This window comes from Xiphophorus couchianus, chromosome 16 (assembly GCF_001444195.1).
Source record: "Xiphophorus couchianus chromosome 16, X_couchianus-1.0, whole genome shotgun sequence".
In the NCBI taxonomy this organism is placed as follows: Eukaryota; Metazoa; Chordata; class Actinopteri; order Cyprinodontiformes; family Poeciliidae; genus Xiphophorus; species Xiphophorus couchianus.
The window spans coordinates 6,506,720-6,528,290 of NC_040243.1; the positions used below are offsets into that span (position 1 = coordinate 6,506,720).

At 37.2% G+C, this 21,571-nt stretch overlaps 1 protein-coding gene across 1 annotated transcript; it reads left to right on the forward strand.

The window, feature by feature from the left end:
• Positions 1-2,624: 2,624 nt before the first annotated feature.
• On the forward strand, positions 2,625-20,684 carry fbxl20 (F-box and leucine-rich repeat protein 20). The gene is made up of 16 exons (XM_028042280.1): positions 2,625-2,989; positions 3,259-3,426; positions 8,532-8,593; positions 10,760-10,814; positions 10,925-10,999; positions 11,120-11,214; positions 11,323-11,391; positions 11,471-11,566; positions 12,435-12,561; positions 12,861-12,935; positions 14,605-14,735; positions 14,830-14,890; positions 15,030-15,074; positions 15,166-15,222; positions 15,327-15,539; positions 17,984-20,684. Exons 2-16 carry the CDS (start codon positions 3,385-3,387, stop codon positions 18,089-18,091), a joined length of 1,311 nt encoding a protein of 436 aa, XP_027898081.1. The 5' UTR covers positions 2,625-2,989; positions 3,259-3,384; the 3' UTR covers positions 18,092-20,684.
• The last annotated feature ends 887 nt before the right edge of the window (positions 20,685-21,571 follow it).

The following is a 21,571-nucleotide window of genomic DNA, read 5'->3' on the forward strand; positions in this document are numbered from 1 at the left end:
TGTTTTAATAACGTCAGTTAATGTAAAATTATCACGTTTTGATTCCTAAAAACTAAGCAGTCCTCATATCGTACTTTTCTTGTGGGTTTAATTTGACACCTGCTAACATTATTACATTTCAGAGTTTCTTCATACAATAAAAACGTTATTGTTTTTAGAACACTTTTTTACAAACCCGTCTCAAAGAAATCTTAACAATACTGAAGAAATGTAACACATATAAATAAAAAAAGAACCAAACGCATTTTAGTCGTCATATTCAATGAAGATGAATATTATTGAAAAGTAATTTATTTTAGTAGCTTAATTCACAAACTGAAAGAAATTAGACTGATTAATTATGCACAGATTGATGTTTTCAGTTATTCATTTCTGATTAAAGTGTTGATTTATATATACATATATATATATATATAGCTGGCTGGATAGCTCAAGGGCCAGAGCACCTTGATGACAAATGGGCTACTGGAACAAGACGGAAATGGGCGAAAGGAAGGGGGGATATATATAGCATCTTCACATATATATATATATTTGTGTATTTGTTTGTGGGTTTTAGATATTTTTGCATTTGCAAACTACAACCTGGACTTTTGTTTCTTTTGCAATAAAGCCTTCTTCCTCCCTGAAAGGTCTTTCAGCTCATCTACAGAACACATTTCACTTTGGATAATAACATTGTTTTACCAGATTTAGCCAACATCTTCACAAGGTTTTTGTCTTTGTTTCTAGGATTAATCTATGTATTTTTAACAAAAATGCATTCATCTTTGGAACACAGTACGGCCTCCTTCCTGAGCAGCATATGTTTATACGTACATATAATTGTATGAACAAATGAATACAGCACTTTTAAGCATCTGGAAATTGTTCCCAAGGATTAATCTTGTGCAGCTCCACAATTCTCTTCTTGATGTCTTGGCTGATTTCTTTTGATTTTCCTGTTGTGTCACACCAAAAAGCAGTGTCCTTCAGATGTGGCCTAAAATACATCCACATATATGACTCCAATTAATTCAAATGTGTCAATTTACCTGTCAGGAGTTTATGGAAGGAAACCCAAAAGTTGACCTGTATGTAAACTTCTGAATTCAAAGAAAGACACAATATATATATATATATATATATATATATATATATATATATATATATATATATATATATATATATATATATATATATATATATATATAAAGAGTTCTCGCTAGGTTTTCTGCCATTAAGCAAATAGAATTAATTTTGATAATTCTATCTGACCTAAATCTAAATAATCCTTTCATTCACTGTTTAGATATATTCCTGAACTCCCTAAAATGTCAAATCTGTCTTCATTTAAGACAATATTATTATCAATGCCAATTTATTTATCTAGCACAAAAACAACATACATTGACCGAAGCATTTTGTAGCTCAGTAAAATGAAACAAGATCACACACCAGAGCATTTTTTGACAGAAATTGTATTATCTTAGAAGAAACATATCAGAACATGATGTGTCCACCACCGTTTGTCCGTGGACATGGTGTGCTATGATGACGTGTAGTGTTGTTGTTTGTGCTGTACATGCTTTTTGAAAAATGTCACAAAAGTTAAACTTTGGTTTATCAGAACATATGTTCATGTTCTTACTTTATTTTGAATTTTGAAGAAAAAAACGGAAGCTTGTCCATGGAAGGTCATTTAGGTAATGTTATTTTGCAACATTATCTGTCCCACTTTTTTGTTGCATGTATTTCACCATTCACATAGTTGCTACTGAAAAAGTACACCTGCTACCAAAACATGTAAGACAAGTTTTAGTTGCGAGTGACACTGCTCGGTGAGCTTTGACTTCACAATTTCCAAACTTCACTAAAATCAAATTTGTTTGGGTTGTAACTCCATTCACAAAGCTTTACATCATGATAAGCAAGAACTAAAATATTTTTTAAAATAACTTCCATACACCACAACATCCTTCAGAGGACTTCATTGATTTCTTTAGTCCTTTAGATTTCTTCTTTTTGTCAAAAGTAAAAAAATTTAGATTACCAAAGAGTTATTATTATGAAACAAAAATTCACTATTAAATAAATAAAATCAGTTTTTCACTGATAAATGCATTCTGCATCTGGTTCCACCATAAATTGTAGAACACAAAATATCCTCCAAAGAAACATTGAGATCGACTTTCTGTGTACACCTTTTATGTTTGCTTTTCAGTAAAATAACTATTAAAAAAAATCAAAAAACAACAACTTAATAACTGGAAGAGAATTGCAACCTTTTCATTAGTATGTGACATTTTAGATTAGTCATTTGATTGAAAGATTTACCCACACATTCATATTTGCCTGTGATTGTCATGCAAGATCTTTTTTTAAGTTAGCAAAACAAAAATAAAAAAAAATTATATTACGAAAATGAACGGCTCGATATCATAAAAAGTTGATGCAGTGCCATTTTAAATTGGAAATCGTAATATGAGGATAAAAAGTGTTAGATGACACTGACCTGTTGTCAAGCATGTGTTCCCAAGTATATAGCATGACGAACAGCCATTCTGGATGCTGATTGGCTCCGATGGTCATGTGGGTGTGGTTAAAGGAAACGAGGAAGTGGCGATTCTTACTGTAATAACAAAAGTCGTAATGTGTGTATATGTGATAGACTGTGGTATTTAAATGGCCAGCTGAGTCAGATGCATACAAAACAATTTAAAAGCCCTGTTCGTCTCTCTGTTACGCCATAAACAGAAATTCAAGATGTAAATCTTATCGTCGACTGTTTATTAATTGTGCGTGGGAAGATGAGGGAGTTTTATATTATACGATAATGCATTTTATCTGTAATTTGTGTTATGAAATGGTTTAGTTTTGTGAGGATTTGATATTTGTGACCGTTTCTATGAGTCCATGAAGCCTGTCGGGTCAGGTATTTGTGCTACGTGTGCGCGTTGAAAGGTTGACACCCCGCATTGATATCTTTACTTCAAGCTCCAGTGAACAAGTAAGTAATCCAAGTAGTCATTTTTCTGCGTGGGAAATACGTGACTTGAAGCAACAGGATTATATTGAGTTTTTCTGAGAGGTGTAAAGCTCAGTTTTAGGCTCCCATGCCTGTTGGGCTATTGTGTGGATGGATATAAAGCTGCACCGGGGGGAGGAGGAGAAGAGGGCGAGTAGATAAGAGGGAGAAGTGGTTTATTGGCTGGCTGCTGCCACTAAACCCTATTTTTTTCAACCAGAAAACAAGAGGACTTGTCGTTTGTGTTACAGGCCGTAAAGCAACAACATCGCAACCCCGGGAACAACGGGAGAGGACATGATAATCGTGGATCGGGCCCGTATTTCTATTCTGCAGCGCCTACGCCGAGCTCATTGAGTCGGTAACCAGCGTCCGACATGGGGAAGGAGGTAAACGGTGTTTCACGGAGCCGGTTTGAGGTGAGTTAACCTCGCATGTTGACTGACAGTCGGCGACACAGACACGACCGAGCTGTTAGAAGCATTAGCATGCGGTTCCGAACAATGGCTGTCGATGTAATTATTTTTAAAACGTCGTTGTAGCTTCCGCAGTCGGTGTTTAGGATTAGGTCAAAACACTGTTGTTTTTGTTCGGACAACATACAGCCGAGGCCTGGCGTGTCATCTGGCTGTGGACACAGAACGTCGTTTTTCCGTCCAACCTCGTATTTCTTTCTCTGCTAAAGGCTAAACTTGGTGCTTAAAATGTTCACTTCTTTTACATTTGCGCAGTCAAAACAAAGACAGCGAGGCCAGGGAGCACGCCGAAGCACAACTTTCGTACTTTTAGTCAGGAAATTAGTTTTTTGTTGTCTTTTTAGGCAGCTTTTTCTCTCTATAAACATGTAACACTGTAATGTATCGCTTTTGTTTGGGCCAACCCGATATTTGTGTACAACTGTGGTCGCGAAAGGGGGGCCTCTTCTGTGACTGCTACCCTCAAATACAAACAAATGACTACAAACTGCCTCAATATAACCTGCGTGGAAAGCAGGATGGCCACTTGGATATAGGTGCAGAAAGTAATCGGAAGTATACCCAGAAACTTTGTTTGCTGAATATTTGGGAGAGATTCGAACCTATACCACATATCTCACCGGTGACATTGACCGGTGTAGCCTGAACAGTTGATGTTGTTTAATCCCCAGCTAGCATGGGATTTGTGTATGGTTTTATTTATTTTTAACGGCGCAACAGCTGACTGACTACTCAGAAGACTCAGGCCGTTTTACCTTCTGGCCCGACAGCTGCGGCCAATCTGCTAAAGCTAACTGGAATTCGGAGAGGAGGAAACCGGAAATGGTTTGTGCAGGCCTTCATTATAAAAGTACTTTTGTGAAGCAACGTTTGAAGAGGATACGCCGGACAATATTTTTTTTTACAGATTTACTTCTCTAACCCTTTCTGGACTTTAGTTGTTTTTTTTGTTTTGTTTTCAAATTGATTGCAAAATAAGTACATGTTAACTTACCAAAATGAACATAAACCTATTCATCCATTGCATACATGCCCCTTGTCATTTTCATGGTTTTCAGTGGGAGTAGAGCAAGAGGGGAGACACAAGCTGTATAAGTCACTGTCCCTAAATGACCTAAGGGCAATACTAATAAAGCTAACTTTGATGTTTTTGGCCTGTGGAAGGAAGTTGGAGTACCCGAAGAAAACCCATGCATGACCCGGGAGAACAAGCAGACGCCACGGAGAAAGACCCCGGCTCTATTTTCACACTTCTGCCCTCATACACAAACCATAGTATAACTTTTTTGTACTTAAACCAATGCCTATCTGTTTGTTTTTAGATTGGTTAAGTCTGGAATTGTTGAGATGAAAAGTAAGAAGATTATTGTTTTTGAGGATTAAAGTTTTTTTTAAAGTCATTCTCTGCATTTTTTAAAATTGTGATCCCTATTTTGCCTTTTGGCTTAAGTAAAATTTGAAAAATTATGCTTTTCGAGCACTACAAAATGGTAGATACTATTTGTTGGAGTCATCTAGCCACATTTTTTAAATAAAGGCAGAGGAATATATAGAAAGTTACTTTTGTGTCTTGCAGCGGACAGCTATAAGTCATACTTGGAAAACTACAAGGGAACAGAATAATTCCAAAATAGCTGGGTAACCTTTAATCAATTAACCTTTTAATAATAAGCTTCTTAAAGAGACTTTATGTGTTGACTAGATGTCTTCAAGCACTTTCTAATAGTTAAGGGTAAATCTTCAAATTATAATGTAAGGTGCCTCGTTCAAAAATGTAGTTTTCTCGACTTTTACTTTGAAATGTCTCAAAGGAAGTCCACCTAAATTCACATCATCAACATACCCTTTGTGTGCTGGCTCATAACGACAACAACCTAAGCTGTATTTCCAGTCTTGGCCTTCAACACTGAGGCTTCAGTTTTAGGTAAAAGTACCAAAAAAGGGACTCGTTTTAACGTAGAATTAAAATGAGTCATAAATTTAATTAGAAAAATCAGTGCAGGTCAAATGCTTCCAAAATTATGCCATGAAATAGAAATATGAAGAAATTCAAATACTTTTACAGTATGAGCGCAAGATATATTATGCCTTTTCTCAATATGCTTTCATTTAGAAATGTACTTTATTCCTGCATTTTGGGCTTGCAGCTTATTCATTAATAATGTCTAAATTAGTTGAAAAAATGAATTAACAGCGTATCTGTGGAGTGTGCCTTTTAAAGCAACTGCAGAATCTCTATACGGTTGGGGAAGTCGTCAAAGAATTGACATGGCAACTAAAATGTGGTCCTCATTCTGTTGATCTATCAACTTGCTGCCAGGATTTTAGACAAAACCCCTTCAATAATCAATCACTTTCTTTTTAAGAGTTTTGTCTTAATTCTATCTGTGTATTTATTTTTGTTTTGGGGTAGTGGAAACTTTAGGACAAACAGGTTTGTTATTGCCGGGATGATTTCAAATAGTTTATAAATCAAAATTGGGTCAACTAGTTATGGGCGAGTTACAGGTATCAGAACATGCTAGTAGTTATGGTGTTTTTAATGCCACAGTTTTCTGATTTTCTCCCCCAAAAACATATGACATACAAACTACTATGGTAACTGGGGCTGTATGGAGCTTTGAGTAAAGTTGCACAGACCTTCCTCCACCTGTTGCAATTCAATGCCAGGCAGGATTTCAAGAAGGAAGTGTTTTAAAACTACAGTTGTCAAGGTACAATTGACAAATCTGCCAAGTAGTCGACTGCTCAGGTTGGCTACGTGAGCATATAGACCAATTAGCCAACCAGTACAAGCTTCCTTTACTTGCAGTGTAATTAGAGCTGAGCAGTAATAATTTATAATATTCTGCATAATAGACACTTGTCCTACCACTGAACCCAACAGTAGCGTTATACATTTTCTAAAGTGCATGTGTCATAACAATACATATTGATAACTTTATAACAAATAATAGTGTGGGTATATTATTTTAGCAGCAATTTAAATACTTGTCACTCTTTTGTTTCTGTTTCAAATGTAAGTGACATTTAGCTGTGGTATTTTTTACCCAGTAATGTTAAACCGTCAGAATATCATACTGACCAAGGCATAGGCTCAATACAGGGTTATCTCTTGAGTTAGGATGACCCACAAACTACTATGGTAACTGGGCACTAATTGGTTTGTGTTAAGTGAGTTAAAGGGAGCATGCTTCCCTATAAAGGAGTCATAAAGCTGAGTCTTCTGAAGATGCCCAAGTACAAGAATTTGAATTAAAAATGACTGAAAAAGAAATGCATTGCTGCAAAAAGTCCAAATAAATATTGCTCAGCATTTTTCAAAATTACAGGAAGATCTGACTTTTCCAGTACATTTAAGACTAATGTATAGAAATGAGCTCAAGACTTTGCAAATTATTATATTTTGATTCTTAATTTAGCTACAACAGTGTTGTGCAGGAAATAATTTCTCTATTAAACCACAGAGGCAGTTTGGTTTGTGTGTCTTGTTCATATAGATTCCTAAACTTAAATTACTTTATTAAGCCACAAATGTTAAACATGTATTACACATTTTTCTGTTTGAGCCATTTTGAGCAAATGAATAGTATAAATTCATATACATATATAATTCTAATTATGGTTCCATGGCATTTCCTGAAAAATTTCAAAGATATTTCACTATGCTTCACTGGGTTCCTTAACTAGACGTTGGAGCTTTTCAAGCTTTCTCTCAGACTTGCTTTAGAGATTATAGTTGACCGGTGGAGACAGCATAATGCTTGCATTCATGCAGCATTAGATTCATTTTATGTTAGATTACAAAAGGAGACAGTGTATGCCTGGTAAACAAACATGCACATCTGCCTCCCTGGAATTGGCTCTGGACTATTTGGCCAAAAAAGAAGTACTCTGGAAAAGCGAGCTCTTGCAGCCAGTTTGCCCCAAATCTAAACAGCGAATGTCTGTCTCTTCCTTTTTCCTCAAAATTTTACACGTCTGTGCTGGCAGGCAGCCGCTTGTGTAGACAGCTGTGTGTGTATATGCAGAGTTCGTGTTTATCAGAGAGACATAGAAAGGCTTTGACCCAAAGGCCCACTGGCTCTCTAAAGGTCCAGGCATTAATTTCAACCGGCAGACATCTCAGTTTGTTTTTATTATTTCTGCAGATGAATGGGTTGAAGTCCCACAATGTCCAAACGCGTTGTGTGGTTTGGGACGCCCATAATAAAAGCAGCCCACTGTTGGGTGTCGTAAATTATTGCTATTGTTTAAAGGCGGTAAATAAACTTTTAATTTAGTTTTAATTGTTGGATGGCTGATTTGTTTAACTGACAAAATGGTAGATCAGCGCTAAGAAAATGCCTTAATTTAATGTCCAGGGAAAGCCCTGAGTGACACCCCCTTACCACTGGCACTTTGGTTTGGATTTATTCCTCCCAAAGCCTGAGCTGGGAGTAAGGATTGCTTCATCTGTGGGTGCTCCCAAACATCAGTCTTCCATTCTGCAATCTAGCGCAGGCCTGACTTTCTTCCACAAATCAATAGGGTACCCTTTGTTTTTGAGACAGTGGGTTTGTAATTGCATCTATAATGTTAATTTACAGTCTCTGCATGCGAAGACTGTTTGTGTGCTCGAATTAAAGGGGTTTTATTTGTGGTTTCTCAGCATGCGGTTATGTGTTTGGAAATCCATTAGACGGTTGCAGGAAAAGAGCCGTGAAAGATGCAAGCTGGCTGATTCTGGGGTGAACTCATAGAACTTGCTGATGTGCAAACTCTTTAGTGTAAACAGAAGAATTGAGATACTGTGCACCAAAAGTGATAACATGAAAGCAAAGGCCGTCACAAGCTTGTCTGCAAGACAAAGTCCGCTCCTGCTGATTTTCTTAGAGAATCCCAAATTTCCATCCTGCGTTCTGCGTTCTTTCCTCAATTACTAAATATTTCCTCTAGATCAACTTCTGCCAATGAATTTACACATCAGTGTAGTGGACTTCTTTTTTTAGGGACAAAGTCACTTTGAGACAAGCCAGAAACACTGATATCCTCTCTTTTTGTTTCAGATGTTCACGAATAGTGATGAGGCAGTCATCAATAAGAAGTTGCCCAAGGAGCTGTTGCTACGGTGAGTGACATTTCAGAACCTTTGAGTCAGCGTATCTGCAGGTTTTGTAAGATTTGGGGGGACTGAGACGTAAACTACTTCATACTTCATGGCCTCACTTTGAATCAGCAAAATTAAGCCAATGATACTAATGCCTCACCTTTTCCTTTCTGTAACCTTTAAGCACCACATTCACAAACACACCCGCACGCTGTGCATTTTGCAATCATATCATGTATGCTCACTGGCCCAACCACCCATTTTCCCTTTTAATACCCAACTTGCTCTGCTCCCCGAATGCTATAAGTGTAATTAAAAACAGATGCTGTGGCTATAAAACATTTAAATTGATTTCAGACAAAAAAACCCAACCTCAAATCCCTTAGTAAACAGAAAATGAACACCATAACTCAACCCTGGTCCATGCCAGACAATCTCGCTGCACTGCGACTGCTTGGCCAGGTGCAGAGCTGCAATTTCTGAAGTTGGCAGATGGTGCTGCGACTTGCTGTTTCCCTACTTCGACCCCAATATGCTTTTAGCTGCATTGCAAGATCCTGTAGATATTTAACTTGGATCCTTTTAGTGTCTTTGTGTTGCTTTTAAGAAAATGAAGCTTTCCCACAGAGAGAGTAAACAGCTACTCTGCTTACAGTCAGTGATGTTGGCTGGTTTATTCTCTGCCTGGTGCTGTGGATGCAAGCAGCTGCAGCATTGACCTGAGGGCAACCTAAAATCATCAGACAGTCAAACAGTTATTGGCAGCGAAACAACTGTTGTGTTTAGTGGCTTGGATGAGAAGCAACCCTACATGTGGATTAAAAAGTGATCGTTCACAACTCAGTCCTTCCTGTTTCTTTTTCTGATAAAGGATTTTTCAACATGTTTTTAACAATCAATAGGATTCATAATTGAAAGTAACACTGGATCAATCTTCTACTATCCTTAATGGTTTTCTTGGATGGATGTGGTGACTTTGCTGTTTTTCCTAAAATTGTTGCTTTGTTCAGGACACCAGTTGCAAAAAATAACTTTTATTTATTATATTTTAATCACTGCATACAGAATCTGCATCCAATAATATTTCGAAATTTATTCAGATCTGTTTATGCTCTCATGAAACCAGCAGTGGATAAAATGGGGAAAAAAATTTATAGTTTCTGACAATGTAGTTTTTAAACATCATTACTTGACATTTATCACTATGAATCCAAGTGATAAATTGGATTATTATCATCATCATAATAAATTTATTACTGTAACAAATGATACCACAAATGCCCATCCCTACTGTGCTGACAAGGATTTGTCAAACAGTCATTTTGAGAAATTGATCCTGGTGCTCGACAGGTTTCTGCAACCTGCGGCTCTGGAGCCTCAACGGCTTTTAAAAACTTTGAATAAAAATGATAACTTAACAGTTGAAGTTTTAGAAATAGATATAAAACAAACTCTAGTTTTCAGTTTTTATATGGAATCATTTTATTTAATTTCTACAATAGAAATTATTGTAGAATAATTAGTTATTTTTACTTTAATCTATTTTTCTTGATAGGAGAATGGAAACTCTGAAAATACCATATAACATCCCATATGCCAGAAATGTTGCTATTATCCTTTAGAAAAATGTTTTCTTCATTTTTAAACCTAAAAATAAGAATAGATTAGTTGTTTAAATATGACAGCAGATTTCCTGTCATAGATATTTGTCAAAAATGATAAGTTGTCTTTCTCTCTTTTTTTTTTTTATTTCAGTTTTTGAAAAGGTCATGTAATATTTGTGACTCTAAACCAATTTTATTTATGTGGACTCAGGACAAAAATAGCTCTTTGGATTGTAAAGGTTGCAGACCCTGCTCTAGGAAGCCATTGAAATGTTTTGCTAGTATTAGACCTTTCACTATGTCACTTTAAAGTTTTTAGGGATTTGTATATACTTTTCATGTGACTTTGTTATAATAAAGTTTGCTGACAAAATATAGTGAAGCTTAGGTCTTCCAATGAATTGATATGTATGTAATCACTCTGCAAAATATAATTTCCCAACATAATTAAAAACTGAAGCAACAAAATTAGCTAAAGCCAACATTTGTCACTGCCAAAACGCTGGCCATGACTGCAGCCTAAAGAAGCATCTTCCAGCCACGGGGACCAGAGTCTTTTAAATCGTCCCTGTCTGTCTTCCAGAATCTTTTCCTTTCTGGATGTGGTGACACTCTGTCGATGTGCCCAGGTCTCACGGGTGAGTCTGTGTTCACCATTGCCATATCTGCATGTTTTCTGCTTGTGTAAGTAGTCGGCAGGCGTGGAAGTGATGTTGACTCTTAAAAATGTCTGCGTCTGTTTCCTCAGTCCTGGAATGTCCTGGCCTTGGACGGCAGCAACTGGCAACGAATCGACCTCTTTGATTTTCAGAGGGACATTGAGGTGAGAAAATCCTAAGTTGGTTCCTACTTTACTGGTTATACCACTTAAGATATTGTTGAGGAGATAAAATAAGTAATAGAAGTGACCATATGTGATGGAGTTTTTTGTGTTTTGTTGTAGGGTCGGGTGGTGGAGAACATTTCAAAGCGATGTGGGGGCTTCCTTAGAAAATTGAGCTTAAGGGGTTGCCTGGGTGTTGGTGACACTGCCTTGAGGTGAGTTTGCCAGAAACCTAAGCTAATCAAATACTCACTTCAATCTAAACATTGCACAGGAAGAATCCGTACTGTTTTTACTGCTATTAAATCGATTTGTCTCTGCAGGACTTTTGCACAGAACTGCAGAAATATTGAGCTACTTAGCTTGAATGGCTGCACCAAGATTACTGACAGGTTTGTTTTTAGCTCGGGGAGTAGTGCTGTATCACACTTACTTTTTTGAAAATGTAAAAAAAAATTTCTGTCTCTGCAGCACGTGCAATAGTCTCAGTAAGTTCTGTCCAAAGTTAAAGCACCTGGACCTCGCCTCCTGTACCTCAATCACCAACCTGTCTCTTAAAGCTCTCAGGTATGTTGCATCAGTTCTGGGTCAAAATGTACAGTGACACACACCCCTCTTAAAATGTTAAGCCTTCGTGATGTACTGTGGTAAATTACCTAGAATCTTTACTCACCTTTTAACGTAACCTATATACTAAAAAACTTAACTAAATAACAAATTAATATATTATGGGGGTGAATAAAAATAGCAAAAAAGCTGTATTTACCTGTCTTATTACTTTGTTTGATGCACCTTTTGATTCAGTTTCAACTTTAGGTGTTTTATCACCATCCCAGTTCTTGACTTATTTGATCTCTCTATCAAGGAAAAGTTCTCTAGATGAATCGTATTGTGATAACACACTGGTTTGCTGTCAGATTTAGATCTGAACTCTAGTTGGGCCTTTCCTGGACTTTCATTTTATTCATTGTTTGTTGTATACTTGGACTCATTGTGATGGTATAAATTAATCATATTTTATCTTTCAGCTAACATCTGAACGTTTAGCATCTGAACAAACAGACGGTTTATATATTATTCATAATTATCCCCTTAAAACACATAATTGCCCTCTAAAGAAAAGCAGCCCATCAACATGATGGTGCCTCCACTATGCTTTATTGTTACTTAGTTTCTTTGGTGATGAAGTGTTGTTGTGTCAAATGAATGTGAGGATTGTAGTTCAAAGGTTTAAGTATAGTTTCTTTAGACCTTAACACAGAACTTCTTGAGAGTTTTGGACAATTTTACCCTGGTGGAATATTTTATTTGAAAGAGAAACTTTTTTCAAGAGAAAAAAAAAATCTCTAATGTGTTCTGGAATTTTATCCTCTGTTGCTGCTGTCATTGACTTCCATTTGCAACACCTCATCTCACACCTTTGTCCGTCCTTTAGTGAAGGTTGCCCTTTGCTGGAGCAGCTGAACATTTCCTGGTGTGATCAGGTCACAAAGGATGGCATCCAAGCTCTGGTGCGCTCCTGTCCCGGACTCAAAGGCCTCTTCTTAAAGGGCTGCACACAGGTACTGTTGAGTGTAATACCAGTTCCTTGTATTGTTTTCTAATTAAAATAAGCAAACAGAATGAGCGGAGGATGTTTTCAGGTAAAAGAGACTCTGGTTACTATTTGCAGCAGCAGAATGTTGTATGCAGCCATTTTATTAACAGTCAACAGCCTTGCGTTCAAAGACGGTTCAAGGTGTTGCATATCACTTTGATGTCAAACAAATTAGATGAAGGACTGGATTCAATGGGTTTTGTAAAAACAAATTAGCGTCATTTAATGGCTGAACGTCTAAACATTGTTACTTTCTTCCCGTAGCTTGAAGATGAGGCTTTGAAGCATATCGGAGCACACTGTCCAGAGCTGGTTACTCTCAACCTGCAGACATGCTCGGTAAGTGCAATAACAAAGGCATGAAGTTTGTACTGAAATACAAGGAAGATTAGGTTGTTGTAACTTAATAGTTAGTGTTTTAAAGAAATGCCGCACCGATGCTACAACAAGCTGATCTTAGTCACTGAAGACACTCCTTAACGGCTTATGGAACAAGTAGTTTAGCACTTTGTGTTCTTTGCTTTGCAAATACTGCTGTGAAGTTGGGAACTGCTCAATTGCCCTTAGGGGAAATTGCTTTGTTTAGTGTCGTTAAATGAATAAGCTCATTATCTCAAGGTATTTAATGTTTGTTGTCACTGAATTACTTGCATTACCGGTCTTGTGCTCAGAAGAAGCAAAGTGATCAAAGCAGTAGTCCCTTTATTCAGGGAGGATTTCTTTCTCTTCTGTAACTTAAGAGTAACTTGTAAATCTTCATCCAGGTGCAACTCTCTGTCACATTTGCTGTAAAAGTCCTTCTTTTGCTTCCTTCAAAATTCTTTCCAATCATTTATAATTCTTAAGGTCTGAAAGAGTTTTACTGTGGTATGCAAAGGCATCTTTCCTAAGTAAAGGTCACAACTCAAGCAAGAGAACTTGGATGTATTCAAAGTGTTTGGGTGAGAGTGAGGTAACCAGTGTGTTATGTACTTATTAATGTCGTTTGAGTTCATAATTAGGATTAGATGGAGGTCAGACTGCTTAATCTTTCAGTGCAGAAGGCAAGTTCAACTTTCCTGGATACTTGTCAGTTTTTGTTTTGGTTAACTTTCGAATATTAAAAATAGGCCTGTCACAATAACTGTCACACACTTTTATTCTGCACCGTGTTCTTAACATTAACCCTCCTCATAAAAGCCTTCAAAATATGTCTAATGTCAAGCTGAAACAATGCGAGTAATGTTTACTAAAGCTTGCATAAAATATCCTCTGTTTCTGGTGAGCATCTCTCTGTTTGAACTGACTGTCATATGCTCCAGCAGCTGCCTGATGACACTTTTGTTCCATGCATTATGTGACCACTTATAGCCTTTGGTCCCCAGTGTATAAAGGGCAGCTTATTTCAAATAAATGTGCTAAAATATCCATCTCTGGTCTCTGTGTGCAATGATTCAGTCTAATTTTAATGTTTAGCTTTAGTTTGGCTTATTTTGTAAAATTAAAATACAGATCAAAGATATTAAGGAAATTATGAAGTATGATCATATGAAAAATCTTGAAACAAAAGCACATCTACTGGGAATTTAAATGGAATATGTAACAGTGAAAATGTGTTGCTTAGCCAATTTTAAGTTGAACCCCTCTAGTTGTACATCTGGTTTTTATTTATAGTGTTAAATAGACCAGAAATCATACTGCAAATAATGAAATTTCATTCCAAGCCAAAAATTCAATGTATTCAACTTTTGAATACACTTGTCTTAAGAAAGTGCAGATGTTTGTTTTATTTTTGTTTTTTTCCCCATATTTCTAAAAGTTCTGTTGACTTTTATTTATTATTCTGTTTAAACACTTCAGCCTTTATTTTTTAATCTGACTTCTGCAAAATAAATTAAAAAAAATGCAGAAACAAATTAAATGCTGTCCTAAGCTGAGTTTATGGGCGTAGACAGATTTTAAACACAGCAGAGTGTAAAATTAAATGAGAATTTTAAAGTTTTATTTTTTTTCTTCCTCAAATGAGCAGCAGATCACAGATGATGGCCTCATCACTATTTGTCGAGGTTGCCACCGCCTGCAGTCTCTGTGTGTGTCGGGTTGTGCCAACATTACAGACGCCTTCTTGCACGCCCTGGGACAGAACTGCCTGCGTCTCAGGTACATCTACATTCCCAGCTTTATTGGAAACTTATCAATTAAACACTCACATATCTCTATCAAATTATTGCTTAATTTCTGTTCATTCTCCCAGAATATTAGAAGTGGCTCGCTGCTCTCAGCTTACAGATGCTGGCTTTACTCCATTAGCAAGGGTAAGTTGTGGTGTTTGCCTTCTGAATGCACGCCAGCAAGATTTTGTATTTTGAAAATTTAAACTTAAACTGACTTTACATTAAAATTGATAACTATAAAGTATGTCAGATTAATTTCAATGTTTTATTTTTTTTTTAGAATTGCCATGAACTTGAGAAGATGGATTTAGAAGAATGTGTACAGGTACATACAAATATTTTAAGTATTGATAATGCAGACATTGTGACGTATAATTTAAACAGCAAGATTTATTTATTTTTTTTCTCCACACCAGATCACAGATGTAACTTTGATCCAGTTGTCCATTCACTGTCCTCGTCTTCAAGTCCTGGTGAGTCTGTGCTCTCCTCTCCTGCATGTTTTTGTCCCCGTTACATTTGAAACCACATCTTTCGTTCTTTTTGACTAACCTGTGGCTCCCCTGTGTTCCCTCAGAGTCTATCTCACTGTGAGCTGATAACAGACGACGGCATCAGACACCTCGGCAGCGGCCCCTGCGCTCACGACCGCCTGGAGGTGATCGAGCTGGACAACTGCCCCCTCATCACAGATGCCTCTCTGGAGCACCTGAAAAGCTGCCACAGTCTGGATCGCATCGAGCTTTATGACTGCCAGCAGATTACCCGCGCAGGCATTAAAAGACTACGGGTAAGTTGTGTTGGCTGATGATTCACAAACATAACGTTCTGAAAACATTCATTTTCTCAAGGCAACGTATGTCACTTATAGTGTGAAATTGATTTATATTACAGTGTGCACATATGTGATGTGAGGGAATTCTCTGTTCAAATAGTTTTTTGCTTCTCTAGTAGAATATAAATGTTTTGCTGCCCAGGGTTTCTGCTTATAAATAATTAAAAAAAATTGTTTTATTGTGACTTTTTTTTGTAAGACAAACTTGACTTCAGTGCCTTGAAAAAGCATCCGCACCTCTTGAACTTTTCCACCTTTTTCACTTTATGAACACAGACATTAATATATACAGTATACACAATTATTGAGCAATTCTTATTTTTGAGGATTATTTTTATTAATCACAAACAGCGCTTTCGGTCAACCTATAATGTTTATAAACCTCAAGCATAAACCTGAGATATTCTCCAAACAAAGCCAAAATCTCACATGTGCTTTCTATGTGCACAATTATTGCTTATGCGGAATTATTATGTTCACTTTATTATTTAAGTATGACTTACAAACAACCCAAAACTTTCCAAGAAATGCCTCTAACATAAAAAAAAAAATAACAGAGTAACTGTTATGGCCACCGTTCTTTTCAATAAGTGACAAAATGTCTTTTCATGGAGTCTGTCAGTTTCTTGATCTGTAAACGATCAACTTTCTGCGCAGCAGCAACTACAGCCTCCCAGACACTGTTCAGAGAGGTGGACTGTTTTCCTTCACTGGAAATATGTTAAAAAAAACTTCCATGAGTTCTCGGTTGAGTTCAGGTCAGGTGAGGAAAGTGGCCATTTCATAAGTTTTGTCATCTTCAATGCCTCTATTGGCTAACCATGCAAAAAAAAATAACGTCCTGCATAAAAATCATTCTCTTTTTGAAAGATGCAGACTTCGTCTTGTACCATTGGTTGAAGAAAGTGTTTTCTAAAACTGGCAGTAGGCTCTGGAGGTTTTCTTTTTTGTCTTGTCTTGAACCTGAATATTTCCAGCCAGTTTATTTTTAGTAATAGCAGCCCATACTCACCTCCACCTTGCTGGTGTTTGAGTTGATGTGTAGCTTTGTGCCCCTTTTTTTTCATATCATTACTCTTCTTGATCTATGGAAGAGGAATAGAACCTATGGAAAAAAAAGAAAAAGAATTCTGACTCTTTTCTAAAAAATTCTGACTTCAATCAAAGTTCTTTTTTTTTTCAGTGACCCTAATTGTCTTCTGTATTGATCAGCAAGAACATTTAATGTTAGCCAAAGTGTATTTTATGCTAGATTTGGTGTCAATAGTCACAAATAACAGTTAGTATTTTGCGAAGGGATCAAAAACATCACCTGTCAGCTACAAACTGACAGATGATGTTTGTAGTAGTGGAAGTTTTGAGGACGTGCGTGTGTTTTCTATTTAGTTTAAAGTGATCCCACGCTTTAAACTTTTTTGTCTTTTTCTTGGGAGCCCTTCTTTCTTTCTGTTCCTCACCGTCACCCTCCTTAGCTGCTTATAGCACTGAGTATCAGTCAGTAGTTCATTGACGGAAGTGAGAGCATGCGCTAAATAGTAAAACATAGTTTAGGAGTTAGTCCATAGTCCAGGAGTTTTACCCATGTTGCGTCTGCAAAGATTTGAAGCATTGAAATGCAAATGGTTGCAGTGTTTTTGTTTAAGGGTGCCTCAGTAAAGTGGCCTGAATACAAATCCACACCAGACTCTTTATTTTTGACATTGAAAAAACCCTGCAATTTATTTATGAACTACTTTGTCTTGCTGTATCGAATAAAATCTCAATGAAATGGATTGAAATTTAGTTGAAACGTGATGAATATAAACATATTCCTCTCTGTCTGGATCTGGATATTTATAGGAAAGCAGCTCCTAAGAAAAGATCATTTCAGGCATGAATTTATCTTGATAATTTTGAACAGCTTCAGTAATGCATTGAAAGGTCTTGTTTTTGTTTTAATCATAAATTAGACTCCGAAGTCTTAATGTTCGTTCTTTTCATCATGTGTCTGCATAAAGCAGTTGGAACTAGCTCCAACACTAACATGCTGCTTGCACACTAGTGATTCAGGTCCATACAGCGAGGCTCCATATTTGGAGCAGCAGACTTGTTGCAGTCGTTCCCCACCAGCAAAGTTTTAAACATGGAAGGTAATCAGAGGACAGAGAGTTTGTTTAATGTTTTTCCAAACTGAATTTTGATTTCTGAGTCACTGCACCACCCACACGAAGCTGGTAATCGCAAGCTGGGCTCGTCATCGTTTGATCTCAGGCCTGCCCGCTTGATTTAGATGCAAATCAATCATGGCGGGACTACGCTGGTAAACAGGAGTTTGTTGCCAGTGGAAGACTGACTCAAGTGATGCTCCAATTTTTTTCTGAGGCGTTAACAAATTTCCCATTTTTCTTCCTTCCCCTCAGACTCATCTGCCTAACATCAAAGTGCACGCGTACTTCGCTCCTGTCACTCCGCCCCCCTCCGTCGGGGGCAGCCGTCAGAGGTTCTGCCGCTGCTGCATCCTGCTATGATGCAAAGACAAGCACCCCCTCTCCTCCTGCAACCTCTCTACTCGGCGTGTTCCTCCCCCCAACCCAATGCCACACCGTCTCATCTTCTAAAGAAAAAGGATACAGAAAATTTCATGCTGGTGTGCCCGCTCTGCTTTCTTCTTTTCGGAGCTCCAGAGAACGACGGAGAACCAAACGGGATTCAAGATTCTAGACGAACTTCTCTAGAAACGGTTTTGAGTCCCAAATCATACACGGTTAACACGAACATCGGTGGGCACATCAGTATTTTTAAGAGGGGCTGTGTGAATAACCGCTGTGTTCATCAGTGCTACAAGATTTTCCTTTCAATCAAATGAAGTATGGAAAATTTTCTTCCCCCCCCAAGTAAAACTGAGGATTTTTCACAAAGATCCCCTCCTCCCAGTTTTTCCCCCCTGGTTTCGAAGGTCACTCAAAAGCTGCCTCTAAACAGGAACTGCACTTGAGCAAGACCACCGTTTACTGATTATTTCAAAATAAAAGCAGCAGTGACGTAGCTGAAAAACTGCCAACACCTCCGATAAACACACACACACAGCAGCAGAGAGCAATTATTTTTGTTCCTTTTAAGAATATCAGCAGCCATTTGCACTTAAAATGAAAAAGAGAAACAATGATCAGACATTTTACTAACACACGCTGGCGCTCACAGCCATAGTCCTCTCACCTCTCTCCGTTACAATCAGGCGCTTCAAGATACTGAAGAGAATAGAAACAAAAGTTGAAATATTTTTCTAGAACTCAGACTCACAAGTCTGGACTTAAGAAGATGCCAAATGTTGCATGTAACTCCTCCTCGTCCTTTTTTTTTTTTTTAATTAAAAAAAAAAGTGTAAATATATAGGACTGCGAGTCGAAGCCAGCTAAGAAGCAGCAACAGGACAGTGACGCAAGTTGTGGGTGGAAACATCCACCCATCGGCGGAAACTCCAGCAAAGTTGGAGCATGCTCGTTTACACACTGATCTGCTGGGGAGTTTAAGCCAGATCTCTCTGATTTGCTGGCCTGTTACAGCTTATGTTGACAATAAACTTTTCTTCCCCCCCCCCCGAGAAGAAGTGGAAAAATAAGACCCAACATCACTACAGGAATTCAAGCTGAAGGACAATGGAAAGATAAAGCCAACTTAAAAAAAACAATCCTAGATTGTCTTCTTTCAGTTAGTTTGAGTTCACTGAGTTGCTTTTTCTTTCGCCTGGAGGACTAAGGTAGCGGTAGGGGTCGAGAGCCTCAGCTCCTCAGAGGCCTTGCAGGGATTCCTCCGGCCGTCCGGGACAAGCGACATTGAAGCCGCTCCAAGAGAAAGCTGACTGAATCTGAGACCTGCAGCGGCGGAGCTTCTAAAGGACTTCAGCTCCGTGGCCCTTTGAAGTATTGAAGCCTTTTCTTATGATTCGCCCTGTCCTGCTCTCACACCTGCTTCATTCTTTCTCTTTATATAAATGTTTTGTTTTTTTTTCCCCTCCTGGCTGTAATTTCCTCTGAGTCTTTCACTCTCTTTGTTTTGCTGTGGTTTGGATTCTGTCTCCGTTGTGTTTGAAGCCATGAGTCCCGTCTCTGCGGAATGAGTTTAAGCCCAATTTCCAATCCCGGTTTTGATCTGATGGAGTTTGTTTTCATTAAGTTTGTTACTAAATGTGTAGCGTTTGTCCGTGGGAAGTGTTGGCATCAGTGCAATTGTACGTTTTTTTTTTAAAACTACATATAAGTTGAGTTTAATGGCTACTATTGCTGAATGTTTTAATCGAGAAGGATCTTATTGCAGCAGAATGATTCTCATTTCCACCCACAAGCATTCTTTATTTGCCTTGTTTTGAGAAGAAGAAATCCTTTACTCAATGTTCTCTGCCCAAATGCTTCAAGCAAAGTGATAAATAAGGATATTTGTCAAAAATTTAATGTGCGTTGCAACAAATTGGCATTTGCCAAATCCAAAATTATGATTTTATTCAGTGTAATTTTTATTTTTTATTTCTTGGAAGGGGCTTTACGAGAGTATTTATAAAGAGAGGAGTGGGAAAAGTTTGGGAAAGGTGACTGACTCTGTGCTCCAGAAGACAAGATTTTTATCTGGGATGTAATACCTGTTTGTCCTCAAGTTCACCAGTGCAGCTAATAGCGACGTGCTTTCAACCTGCTCCTGAACGTTTCATTTGTATTAAAGGATACGTCATTTGATGCTTCAAAAAAAAAAAAGAGAAACACTACAAGTTCCACCTTGAACTTATTTTCCAGAGCAGTATCAAACTCTTATCTTTATATCGGCGCTCTATATCCCCTGGTTTACATTTAAGTTGGAGCTATCACGCTCCGGTTCTGTTTGTCTAATGCACGTTTTGTCCTAAACACTGGAGTCAGGTTAAGGAGAAAGGCAGAAGAAGCTGAATCAACAGTGTCCGTGTCGGAGGCAGAAGATTTGACACCTGAAAAATTTAAAAAACAAAACAGGAGTTTTGGAAGTGACTGTAGTTCATGTATTTACTGTAAATCTTTTCCTTTTTTCTTTCTTTTTTATAATTAACCAATATAAAGAAATATGTATGTATGAATAAATATATACCTATATTATTAAGACTTGTGTTTTTATTTTAGGTTTGTCATTGTTGATGGTGATTTAAGACAGTAGATGGCAGCAAAGCTCAGGTTATGCTGATTTCATCGTTGTCCTAACGTCTTCCACCCCCATTAATTTTTTTTAAACCGCCAGTTCAGTAAATTGACCTGGGATCAATTCTGATTTTAACTTAATTCAAAATATTTGCTTGTTTGGTTTACCACAACCTGCTTACTAAAAACAATTTAAGAACTCGAGTAATTTGAATCAAAATAATTTGCTTCAGGTTAGAACTGAATAAAATGAGAATTAAAACTGTTTGCAATATGCATATTGTCAACAAAATACACTGTCAGAATTATGACTAGTAAGACTTATTGTTAATTTTTTCTAATTAAAAATGCTGATTTCTAATTTCTAAATGCATAAATTTGTAAACATTTTTAATCAATCAACCTTTATCCTTTGTAATCATCCCTTCATCTTGGAAGGCTTTCCAAAATAAAAATTTGTTTATGGGAATTTTTTTGCCATTCTTCCAAAAGTTCATTTGTGGGGTTGGACAATGATAAATGGCCTCCTTGCTGTCTCTATACTTAATTTATATTAAGTTACTTATTTTAGCAATCTTACTTCACTTTATTGTGGAATAAATAAAGACTTAATTTGGGGTTTAAAAATGTTATAGTTGGTATATATGTTGTATCCAATCATGATTTTTAAAATGGGATTTTTAAAAAAGTTGCCTATAGTCTCCGCTGATGTAAGCTAAATTTCAGTTAAATTTTTCTGCCCACTTTCTTCTACATGTTGTCTCAGTCGCTACATTTTTAATCAGCAATTTAAAGTTCCAACAAATAACTGTTTAACAATATTAAGCCAACTAAACAAAGTGCCAAATATCT

Excerpts from the sequence above, each read along its gene's own strand:
- fbxl20 (XM_028042280.1), top strand. The coding sequence starts at position 3,385 with ATGGGGAAGGAGGTAAACGGTGTTTCACGGAGCCGGTTTGAG. Across the intron at positions 11,567-12,434 it reads CTGTCTCTTAAAGCTCTCAG|TGAAGGTTGCCCTTTGCTGG; the intron begins GTATGTTGCATC and ends TCCGTCCTTTAG. Across the intron at positions 15,540-17,983 it reads CAGGCATTAAAAGACTACGG|ACTCATCTGCCTAACATCAA; the intron begins GTAAGTTGTGTT and ends CCTTCCCCTCAG.